Genomic DNA, 12,516 nt, shown 5'->3' with positions numbered 1-12,516 from the left:
TCCAGAGACACTTTTTTCCGTGAATATGGAGTATTTTAAAATTTTCTTTCTTAGGGAAAACATTTTCTTTCATTTCATGAGTTATTAAAAAGTGAGTATCTAGATTTTTTTAAAAGCCAGCTTCCCTTGATTCCCATCCAAAGATCAGGATAAATGAGGACTTTCAGGAAATTTCCATACCATCCAGCACATGCTGGCTCTCGTTTACAGCCCAAAGTTCTGATGGATGGGACCCGAGAGGAACCTCACCCACTATACAAATGCTCTGTCGTCACGGGCCAGCTACATAGGGGGAAAAGAGCTCGGTGGCCACAGTGTCCCCTTGAGTCAACAGATTCTCTAGATTCTGGACTCCTGACACCTGGTGCCACACGGGAGTGGCAGAAAGGATAAGAACGGACCTGCTGCTGACCAGCAACTAAGACTTGGCTTTTGTTAATGCAGGGTCAGCACTGTCACCTTGACAGACGTCCCAATTTTCCTTGTATTTCTCACCCGGTCTGGGTCGAGCTCTGTTCTACTTAAAATAAAAAGGTCTTTGTACTCCCAAATCTTATTGAAAGAAGATTTATAAGAAGTGTCTCCCAACATGTATAACATACGTTGGTTAATGTTTCACTACCAAACTCTAATATTTGAAGGGTGGGAAAGCAGAACAAATGTATGTTGCTAGTAAAAAAGAACAGAGCTACAATTAATCTGGAAAAGTATGAAAGATGAAGTCCGGAACGGACAAATCTGAGCTGTTCCGTTTTGGAGGAATCTGCTTAGAGGGGGAGGGAGTTGCGGGGCCATCCCTGTGCCGCTCCACGTCCGCGATTCCGTTCTGTCCACTGTCCCACTCCGAATCAGGAAATAGTGAGCATGCCTCTGGCAATGCTGGCTTTCCTGCAAGGCGTGCTATGGAAAGCGATCCAAGAGAACTGTGCTCACTTAACTTACCCTTCGTTTTAGGGGTGTCACTTCCTTGGCTTATGTTTTGCTTCCTGTCCAAAACAGAGCTGAAGTTCTTCACTGTTTTGATGTAGAAAACCTGGCTGTATATTTTTATAGATCTTGTAGGGATTTAAGTTATTAAAAGTTCCTTCACTAGCATTGTGCTCCTGAAAACACTGCCCTCAAACTTGTGGGTTTTTTGAAACAAAGTCTTTGTGACTAAGAGAGGTGAAGAAATTTGGCGGCCAAAGGGCTGTGCGCCGAGGGAAGGAGCAGACAGCCCGCACCTGCTGCTCTACGGGGGACTATCAGAGGGCTTCCGAGCGGGTGGAGCGGTGTGGGGCCGGCCGTGATGAAGGGGCACCACTGTCCAGGCCGGGAGAAGGAGGGCTCAGGCATTCACGGCCCCCTTCGACTCTGTGCAATGTGGCCTCGAAGCACACCCAGGATGCCCAGCCCACCTTTGTCATGATGGTGCCAGCCTCCCGCGTAGTAGTCCTGAAGGACCTGGGGAGGACTCCAGGTCTCAAGAATGTAGTCCACCTGGTGCTGCTTTCGCCAAGTCAAAGACTGACACATGATCTCTCTGGCTTTGTCGATATTGAAGTCCCGGGCGCGTAAGAACCGCAGAATATGCTCATCTTTCGGGATCTATTAAGAGAAGATGTTTCTAAGCAATGTTGAAAGTTCTAAGGGAAAAAACTCTAAAACTGTCACTTCTCATCCAGAGGGAGCTGCATTACTGCGCTATCTAAAATTAGCTGTTACTAAAAAAAAAAAAAAAAAAACCTTCCTCGATGCTTTAGAAAATTGGTATCATTAATCTGAATAACCTTCATAGTATTCCATTTCAGTTCCAGCCAAGTAGAGCAAAGGCATAAATAATTTGTTAAACATCAGATGCTCCAATTCACTGGGCTGATTTAGGACTGTGGTCTGGGCGCACTGCTCTATATTTACACCACACCAGAACACAGAGTCTTGTTGGTTTGGGTAGGGGTGGTGGTGTTCCTAACACACGCTTCCTCTAAAAGGGTAAGTCAACTTCTCTGAGTGAAAAAGACCAAAACCACATCTGAGTCTCATCCGGCCTGGTCGTCGTCGTCTTTGTCTGCGGCCATGGGCTCGCCGATGCACAGGGGGGCAGGAGGGCAGTGGGAGGGGAGCCTGCCAACGACCCCACTGCTGGGAGAGCAACTCAAGGCACTGAGATGGCGTTGCTGCCGCTCAGAAAGGACGCGGGTGCTGGAACCAAACCCTGGCTTCAAACCCTCAGCCCAGCGCTCGCTCACTGGAAGGCCTCAGGCAAGTGACTTCACTGCTCTGTGCCTCAGTTCCCTCATAGGATAGAAACATCACCACCTCAGAAGGCTGCTGGGAGGACCTCACAAAGCTCCTAAGAGCGTCCAGCACGTGGTGAGAGCACAACAAACGACAGCGTTACTACAGGGGTTGTGCCCTCGACAAGGGACACTCAACAGTCCTCAGGATGTGGTCGCAGTAACCTGGCTGACAGAATTCGAGAGCGGGCCGACTCCATACAATCCCAGCTTCCCTCTACGAGGTGACGCCAGCAACCAGCTGGACGCTGCCTGTGCTCACTACCAGCCCCCCATTACTATGAGGCTTATCAGAATAACCCGACTCCTTAACAAGGCTAAAATTCTACCAAAAACCTCAACATGAAAGCTCAAACACTTCTGGTCTCGGAATAACCTGTGAACTCTTTCCACAGCTTCTGAAAATTAAAATGTCTGAATACTTGGGGGCGCCTGTATGGCTCAGTTGGCTCAGATTGTGATCTCGGGGTCATGGGTCCGAGCCCCATGTCAGGCTCCTCGCTCAGCAGGAGTCTGCTGGATATCTTCTCCCTCTTTTTCTCCCTCTACCCCTTCCCCTGCTCTCTAAAAAAAAAAATCTTAAAAAAAAAGTCTGAATTCTTGGAATAGAATATTGCTTTGTAACTTAACCTGTAGTTGTTTTTAAGGGACCCTCCTCTGGGAAACCTAGAAAAGCACAGCTGATCGTCCGTAGACGGGGATCGCGATTCGCCATGAGGGACTCCGATGCCACACCCAGAAACACAGACCAATGACGCTGGGACCGACAGGGATGCCCCCAGCTATGGCAATCGGGAACATCTGCTCTGAGTAAGTACGAGCAGGACCGGGGTCAGAGGCCACAGACAGCACCACAGTACAGGGGGTGCGGGTTCTCACTTTGCCCTTGTGGGTTTCCTGGAGCCACTGGCGAAGCCGGATCAGGCAGCTCTCCTGCAGCGGGGTCAAGTCACCCAGGTATCTCTTGATGTAGTCCGCATCTAGTTTGTCTGGAACAGAAGTTACAGGATGATATTTACACAAAGAACACTGGAACATGAAGGTTTCCAAAGTCATCCTGCTCAGTTAAGTGTGGTCCCCAAGTTGTAGAACTCAAAGACGCCCCAGGGACAGCAGAGCTAAGAGACCCTCAGTGATAGTCTGTAAGATGAAATCACTGACCAAGCCCCAGGTCAGGCTACTGATTCAATGATATTCCCTGATCACCCTGTGGTCACCTCTATTTGCAAAAATCTCACTAGTATTTCCGACAGAAGAAAATCTGTAACAGACACTGAGTGACTCTTTTAATTCAAACTTTATATAAAGAGGACCCACATGACATTAAACAGTGAATTGAAACAAGTACGTGGACTTAACCCTATTCTGAACAGAGCCGCTGTACTCAGGAATACAAGAAATCTCCACGATCGGGGACCATGAATACAGCCAACACTCAAGAGGTGGAAAAACCAAACGTGTCCCCAGACCAATTAAAGTGTCTGCCACCTGCTACCTACTGAATGGCAAACAAATGGCACAGGTTAGCTGCAGAGAAGCAAGCATGGGGAGAGAAGCAGCAATACCTGAACAAAACTTACAAGTGGTAGAATTTTCTTGCATGGTTTTACAATGGGCATCACTCGGAGAAATAAAAAAGAGGTGCATGTGTGTGTGTGTGCACGTGTGTGCGCACGTGTGTGCGCATGTGTGTTTAACACACATGAAAGGCAGCACAGCATAGCGGTTATGTGCAGACCCTGGAACCAGCCACCCCCGCTCAGTCCCAGCACTGCCACGGGCCGGCTGTGTGACTCCACGCAAGTTACTCAGTTCCTCTGGGCCTCAGTTCACTCATACATAAAGTGTGGGTAACAAGCACTTCGTACCAAAAAGGAACCCCTGTTACGTGCGTAAATATTCATCAAGTGCTCGTAACAGGGCCCAGCACAGAGTGAGCACAACGTGTCTGATGGTGACACAACTGGGTTAAAAAGGGTGAGCTGCTACCTTTCACTCACTAAAGATGCCTTCAATCAAAATAAATGAAACACATTTCCTGGTTTCCAGAAAAGAATAACTTGATATAATCTTTCCTGCCCATTAAAAAAATTAAATGTTTCTTCATTCTAAGCAAAAAAATGTGGAAAAGGGACAGTAACAATATTATCTCCACATGTTCCCGGAAAAAAGAATGGGTGGAGGAAGCGGAGGGAAAGGACACCACGGAGCCCCCTAGCCTTGCTGGCGGGACAACCCTCTTTCCAACCCACCATCAGGGGTCCCCGCCACGGGCTCCGGTGGCCCGCTGGGGCTGCTGAGGGCCTCACTGCCCAGCCCCTCTGCCTGGGCAGCGTCTGGAACCACGACAGCCAAGGACATGGCCTGTTTCTTGCACGATGAGGAGGTCTCTGAGGAGGGAGCGATGGAAGGTGGAGTCCAGCGGGGCACGAACGTTATGCCTTCTTCTTCCAGCTGACGAAGATAGTACTCAATTATTTCTTTTCCCTTTAAAACAAAAGCAATTTTAAGGTTAGAATATATTCAACATTCAAATAATTCATCTCCCTCAGGTTTTTAAAACACCAATAAAACCTGAATTGCTACAGAATAAATCTGTAAAAACAAAAGTGAAATGTCTTTGTGTTTTTGTTTTTCATAATTATTTTACTTCCTCTTCTCCAAAGGTCTAGGAAATAATATCTAAAGAGACAGATTTTTCTTTTTATGACTAATTACAAGCACCGATTTACCACACTTGTACTCGATACATGCTTTGTGCCTCAATCCGAATTCTTTCTAACACCCTGAATAGAAAACAAGCCTTCAGGGGCGCCTGGGTGGCACAGCGGTTAAGCGTCTGCCTTCGGCTCAGGGCGTGATCCCGGCGTTATGGGATCGAGCCCCACATCAGGCTCCGCTGCTATGAGCCTGCTTCTTCCTCTCCCACTCCCCCTGCTTGTGTTTCCCTCTCTCACTGGCTGTCTCTATCTCTGTCAAATAAATAAATAAAAATCTTTAAAAAAAAAAAAAAAGAAAACAAGCCTTCAAAAAGCACTCAGAACCCCACACGGATACACTTCACAACCATATTCTACACCAACACTGAGCAGCAGCATAAAAATGGGAAGGAAGGGGGGGCGCCTGGGTGGCTCAGTCGGTTAAGCGTCTGACTCTTGATTTTAGCTCAAGTCACGATCTCAGCGTTGTGAGATCGAGCCCCACATTAGGCTTCACACTCAGCAGGGAATCTGCTTGAGAGTCTCTCTCCTTCTCCCTCTGCATCTTCGCACCGTGCTTGCTCTCTCTCCCCCCCATCCCTCTCAAATAAATAAATCTTTAAAAAAAAAATGAGAAGGAAAGCTTTTCCAGGAAGACAAACCTAATAATCCAAAGCCTGGAGACGCCTGAGAGACTCCCAGCAAGTGTCTCCTCATGCAGCATCTCCTGCCCACAGACCCTAGGTGGCAGCGGGGGTGCTGTAAGCCAGATGCTCCCACCTCACCCCCCCCACCCCAATCTCCCAGTGATTCAAGTGGAGGGTGCCATGGCCGGTGGCTACGCGCTCCTCCCTACCTCCACCGGCCACCAGGACCATCTGAACCCCATCCAACCCTACGCCACCCTGGAACACAAGGCTTGGGGAAAAGCCAAAGTACTGCCTTGTCTTGAAATGGCTGGGATCCCTGAGTAGCCACTGCTACCCTTCTGAAAACACTGCCGGCTCGGAGCAGCTCAGAGGCTCCTGCCTCCCCTTTTCCATAAACTCCCAAGCTGGACTCACTTTTTTAATGTTGCTGGTATATTGTTTCATTGCAATTTTTTCCACTGTACTTTCGAAACCAAAGAAAGATTTAATATCTAAACTTGCAGACTGTTCAAAACAAGTCCAATCTTCATTTTCAGGGTGAACCTGCGGATAAACGAGAAATCATTCCCATTAACTATGCTGACAACTGACAAGGTCACTTGTCTCCTCCTCAACCAACTGATCACCAAAAGAAAACATTTTATTTGAGTAATGATGTTATTATCATGAAAGCACCAGATGGAAAAATTACACAGGGGGGTTCAAAATCATGCAAAGACCTAAATAATATTTCTAAAATACTCCAAAAAAAATTCTAAAATGACTGTTAAAAGGAGAGCTTCATTTTCATTCTTGGTTCATTCATTCACCACATTTACTGAGCAGTGTTCTCCATCATAAACAAAAGGAAGACCCCTGCCTCATGGAGCATACAGTCTGGAGGGGGAGAACGGCAATTAAGCCACAAACATACGAGGTAAGAAATTCTGTCATTGTTGGAAGACAAGTGCCAAAGGAGAAAGGAATGGTGAAGCAGGTTAAAAGGACGTGTGTGTGTGTGTGTGTGTGTGTGTGTGTGTGTGTGTGTGTGTGTTGGGGAGGGGGCAGGCAGCAGAATTAAATAGGGTGTTCAGACCAGCTTCATCCCGAAAGGCAGATGTGAGCACAGACTGAAGGAGGTGAGGGCGGGAGTCAAGCAGAGATCGGGGGGCAGAGTGTTCCCGGCAGCGGGCGCGCTTGGAGCAAAGGTCCTTCAGGGGAAGCACGCCTACGCGATCAGGAACAGCAAGAAGGCGCATAGGCTTGTGCGCGAGGAGGGTAGGACAGCAGATGTGTGATTAAGAGAAAATGCATGTTTCATTCCCCCTTCTGATTACCCCCCCTTTCTTTATCCCTTTCTTCCCCTACCGATCATCCTATGAGAAACAAACTGAAGATTTCAGAGGGGAGGGGGGTGGAGGAATGGGACAGATTGGTGATGGGTAGTAAGGAGGGCACGTATTGCATGGTGCACTGGGTATTATACGCAACTAATGAAGCATCGAACTTTGCATCGGAATCCGGGGATGTACTGTATGGTGACTAACATAATATAATTAAAAAAAAAGAGAGAGAGAAAATGCAGAGCCTTGTAAGCCACTGGAAGGCCTCTGGGCACCTCCTCTGAGTGAAATGCAGGAACACTGTGCAAAGTGTGACACAATCTGATAGACTTTAAAAGGATCATTTCGGATTCGGCACCGAGGATGTGTTGTAGGAAGGTAAGGGAGAAGAAGACAGACCCTATTAGATTCTTCTAAGAATCTGGTAACAGAAGTTACTGAAGATGGTGCAGCAGGTAAAAGCACTCAGCCTGGTCTTAAAGGGATGCGTTACATGTATACCCTCCCTTTCCCAAAGTCTACGTTACACCACTTTGCTTTCATGAAAGATCCACATTTGTACCTGGTTTTGATAACCAAAAGAAATCCAGAGAGGATTTCCGCTTTTAGGAAAAAGGGCAGAAAGCAAAAACAGCATTCACCACGTTTTGGAAAAGCCATTACAGAGGCAGCTCATACCCCAAGCCCAAGCCGTGACAGTGGCACCAAGCCCCCTCCCAGAGAGCCACACTCAACATCTCAGGGTCAGGGCTCCGGAGCCTAGAACTGTGTCTGTGCGCATCTGGGCTTTATCTGCATTTATATTGTGCATCTGTTAGCAAGATGTGTCCTAAGGTCTCAGAAAAGCCTAAAGAGGTTATTTTTTGAGTCTAAGAACACTAAAAAAATTTTCCATATAAATTCATACTAATTTGCTGTTTTGCTTTGCCCCATTTCAGCATACGAAAGAGTTCACGGAACGCTCTACTTTCAGATAGCAGAGGAAAACTGTAACTCGGGTCCCTCCATATATACTTCTAAAGTGTTAGAGCAGCACCAGAGAGGAAGAGACATATTAAGGTAACATTTAAAGACAAATCAAGGCATCACTAGGCTCCCTTAACTGCTACAACAATGTAATCCATTCTGCAGTAAACCACACCTGCCACCTTGCCGATCCCACCAATGAGAAATGAGTGACCTCTGAAGAGCTGCCCTCTGAGACAAGGCAGTGGACTGCGTAAAGCGGTGGCCAAGCAACTCCCCAACGCGACACGGCGGCCCCCACTCGCGTCTTCCCCCAAATGCTGGTTACTCACGGTGTAGCAGCAGTGCTCATTGATGATGACCCGATTAGAAAAGGTCTCATTGTGGGCCTCAATGTGCAAAGTACGTTCCCGAGAATTCAGTGAGTTTTTCTGGACAAAATAAACATAATCAACTCCTGCAATCTTTAGAAAACAAAATAAAGAGAAAAAGGGCTTATTAATAACACCAAATGCAACAGAAGCTGTGAACGTACGTTCATCTAGTTTGGGGACGGCCTTTCTAAGCTGTCCCCGGAGGTACCTTTTTCAGCAGCCTTGGTGCATCTATGTCCAGCTTACAGCGCCTTTCTATAACGTGAATAGCCCCGTCTTCACTCTTGAACTCACTCACAGTGTCACTGTCCACAAACATTGGAATCAAAGGACATGTAGGAAACCTCCTTTCATAGGCCTACAAAAAATTTTTTTTAAAAAGAAATTGAACAAAGATGCAATCTGCCAGTTTGTCATTGATAGTGTCCCTGGGAAAAAAGCATCTCTTAATACATGTCAACATGTTACATCAGTCATCTTTCTCTTTACATCATAAGCTTTCAATAAAAAGAAAAAGACATCCTATGTTCACGGATTGGAAGACTCAACAAAGTAATGATGTCAACTCTTCCCATATGGATATAGAGGTTCAACATAATTCCTACAAAATTCCAGCAAGGTTTATTTTTTTTATTTTTTTATTTTTTTAAATTTATTTATTCGACAGAGATAGAGACAGCCAGCGAGAGAGGGAGAGAGGGAACACAAGCAGGGGGAGTGGGAGAGGAAGAAGCAGGCTCATAGAGGAAGAGCCTGATGTGGGGCTCGATCCCATAACGCCGGGATCATGCCCTGAGCCGAAGGCAGACGCTTAACCGCTGTGCCACCCAGGCGCCCCAGGTTTATTTTTTTAAAGCTACAGACAAGATTGTTTTAAAATTGATATGGAAAGGCAGAAGAACTAAAATAGCTACAATTATGAGAAAGGAGACTAAACTGGGAGGGATCACTCTACACGGTATGGCACTGGCGCTGACTACACAGCTGCAGTGATCCAGGCTACTGGTACTGGCATGAGGGACAGACACAGAGATCAATGGACAGAGAGCCGTAAATTGACCCACACATATATGCCCAACTGATTTTTGACAAAGGTGCAAAAGCAATTCAATGAAAGAAGTATAGCCTTTTTTTTTTTTCCCAATAAATATTACTGGAGAACTGCATGCCAACAGGAAAAAAAAAAAAATGGACCTCGACCTGAACCACATGCCTTATATAAAAATTAACAAGAATCAAGGACTTAACCATTTCTGCAACCTTCTTGAAAGGACACCACTATAGGGGCGCCTGGGGGGCTCAGTTGGTTGAGCGTCCAGCTCTTGGTTTCAGCTCAGGTCATGATCTCAGGGTCATGGGATTGAGGCCCGTGTTGGGTTCCATGCTCAGCAGTGGTTCTGCTTGAGATTCTCTTTCTCTCTCTCCCTCTACTCCTCCCCCTGCTAAAATCAATGAATAAACTCTTAATTAAAAAAAAAGAAAAAAATGACACCACTATAGAAAGGCAGAACAGATGAGCGGTTGCTGTGGGGTAAGGGCAGGGAGATGTGGGTGTGACTGTAACGGGGGACACAGAAAGATACTTGGAAAATGTTCTGTATCTTTACCGCATCGACATCAATACCCTGGTTCAGATGATGTACTACCGTTTCCCAAAATGCTACCACTGGGGAAAAATGGTTAAAGAACACATGGCATCTCTCCATATTATTCCTTGTGAATAATGTCTTACTAATATATCATGAATCTTCAATTACCTCAAAATAAAAAACTTAATTAAAAAAACAAAGTTGCACTTGCTATATAATTCATCCAAACGTTTAGAACTGCACTCAGGCACCTGACTGAGTCTGCTGTGTCGTGTGTGGTGATCTGTGAAGACAGCTTCGCTGCAGACCTTGCTACATTCACACTAAAACCCGAAGCTACCTAGCAGCTCACAGGGGTGCGGGAGCAGGAAACCATGGGACTCGGGATGACAAGTGCTGGGCTGTAAGGAGGAGCATAAAAAGAAGCCCAGGGCTGGGCTCAGCACTTCAGTGAGCTGATGCTCCTAATAAAGCGAGGGACATCATTCCTCCCTCAGGTTGTCCTAAAAACGGGGTGGGGGGGGCTGACTTCCTGCCTTAATCACAACCAAGCACAGATTTAAAAAGAAATGTATGGTGTTAAAAAGATTAACGGAAATCTGAAAGCAGTGCAGACTGCTCTGATTTGACCTCTAGCAGGGTGCTAGGGGTTCGGGGGCACCACCATACTAAAAACGCTGCCTTTCGCGAAGAAGTTTCCTGATGTTCCCTGTGAACAGGCTGTGAAGTCTGAACAGAAGTAATACTCAGATCACAAGAGCTGCACTGAAAACCCCTAAAGCACCAGAGCCACCTATTAAACTCTCCACCTGGTTTTCACCAATCCCACTCCAAGTGATCCTCCATTCTCCATACACATCTCACCTCCTCTCCATAACATCGCACGGTCACACCAATCTGAAAACTTCGGGCTGTGCCCCTGCCATCTACATATTTACAAGATCCCATGCTAGGCAATGGGAGGGAGGGGAAAACGAAGTAGACAGTTCAGGAAAGGGAATCAGTAATATAAAAGCATGTCCTAAGAATAAGCAAGTATATAAAGGCTTGAGGAGAAAGAGAACACCCTCAGCTTTGGAGAGTTGGTGGTTTGGGAAGGCTTCGTGGAAGAGGAAGCATTGACACTGGGCCTCAATGTGTGGGAAGGTCTGTTTATGGTCTGCAAGGAGGAGACAGATTTCCAGGAAAGAGAACCCAGCAGTGCAGCCTCAAGGGAACGTTAGGGTGCAAACAGGCTCCCAAAGCTGACAGAGGAGGGAACAGTGGGCTGCAGTGGCACTATGACAAGGCAGGTCTCTACTGAGCACTGACCACATGACCAGGCCCTGGGGGCACGGTGGCAGCCCTGGGGCTGACCTCCTCCACAGGGGATGGAGAAGGAGGGAACTCTACCGTGTGACCAGAGTTGCCTTTTCAGAAATTAATGACAGTCTTGCATGGGGCAGTCTGGAAAGGAGGCAAAATTTATGTGGCTACCAGTTATATTTGCTTTTTTAAATGTTTTTACTTTGGGAACCGAAAACATATTCTTCATATTTACCTACTCCCCTCCTCCATTCAAGTATATTCTGAATCCCATTACTGCTATAATCTTGATAAATCACACAGTATTTGTGTTTTAATGTGTTTTAAATAAACATTTAAGAAGTTTATCCAACTGCTCAGACAATACCATAGGTAAGTCTCAAGGAGGCCCTAAAATTTGTATTAAGCACTACACACATGAACAATTCTAGGAAAAAATTTGCTAACATTTGTTCCAAACTGAAAACCATCTAAACTGACTTTTAAATTGTAATACATTTTAAAAAAACCAAAAAAACAAAACTTGTACATTCCAGCACTATGACGTACCAAAAAACTGAGAACACTAGGGCTTCAAACAAAACAATTCTTTTTAGGTTACATAAAGAGTAAAGAAAGCACTCACCAAGAAACAACGTAAGCTAGGGTCTCTCCTATCAAAGGACCTATTAGGTCATTTTGAAAATACCCATAACATCTTTTAGACTTGACTTTGGAAATAGAATGGTCAGCATTGGGCATTTCCCACAGAGCCTAGCCTTTAATTCAAAACCCAGTACAAACTTTCACTCCCCGTAAAGTCATCCAGCCGTGTAGACGCCTGTGCACAGACATTCACTCGTACCTCAGCCAGGCGGCACTTCAGGTACCCAGGCTAGGAAGCATCTAGCTACCTTCCTCCCTCTGTGCGCTGGTCCGCATCCGTCACCCTGCCCCAGACGTGTTACTCAGCCACAGCGCAGACACCAAGTCCCATTTCTTTTGCATTGCCTAAAACAATGTCACTGTTCGATAAACACTTTTTGAATTATGGAATAAAGCCTTACTAAATAAACCAACGAGTCCAGCTTTTTGTTTCTGTGTCACTTACTGGACCAATCTTTCAGAGATATGTATGGTTAATGAATTCTGCATGCTGTTGGCACAGAAAATCCTAACTTTCTAGAGGGTTGTGGAAAAGGAAGACTGCAGAAAGCCTTAGTCTCTGAAATTGCTCACAGATACCAGATGCCAGGTTTTCAGCACAAACGACAATCTATAAAGTTGCTACAGCCTTTCAGGCATTCCAATTTAATTAAAAACATTAATACATGTCTAGTTTATCCACAGGAAGGG

At 46.0% G+C, this 12,516-nt stretch overlaps 1 protein-coding gene across 5 annotated transcripts in view; it reads right to left on the bottom strand.

Annotated features, from left to right (window-relative positions):
• Positions 1–12,516, bottom strand: part of SEC14L1 (SEC14 like lipid binding 1) — a 68,384-nt gene that overhangs the window by 27,875 nt on the left and 27,993 nt on the right. For 3 of the 5 annotated variants that reach the window (XM_034641653.1, XM_034641656.1, XM_034641654.1), the window contains 6 exons: positions 8,496–8,645; positions 8,246–8,377; positions 6,040–6,168; positions 4,529–4,763; positions 3,156–3,265; positions 1,398–1,587 (listed from right to left, as the gene is read on the bottom strand). In XM_034641653.1, the coding sequence (XP_034497544.1) occupies positions 1,398–1,587; positions 3,156–3,265; positions 4,529–4,763; positions 6,040–6,168; positions 8,246–8,377; positions 8,496–8,645 (946 nt within the window). Of the gene's footprint in view, positions 1–1,397; positions 1,588–3,155; positions 3,266–4,528; positions 4,764–6,039; positions 6,169–8,245; positions 8,378–8,448; positions 8,470–8,495; positions 8,646–12,516 lie in introns of those variants that run through there. The other 2 variants (XM_034641655.1, XM_034641657.1) reach the window with 2 other exon arrangements.

The sequence above is a fragment of the Ailuropoda melanoleuca genome, chromosome 13, assembly GCF_002007445.2.
Source record: "Ailuropoda melanoleuca isolate Jingjing chromosome 13, ASM200744v2, whole genome shotgun sequence".
NCBI lineage: Eukaryota > Metazoa > Chordata > Mammalia > Carnivora > Ursidae > Ailuropoda > Ailuropoda melanoleuca.
Note: the sequence above shows the minus strand (reverse complement) of the source record. Positions and strands in the feature narration are given on the sequence as shown.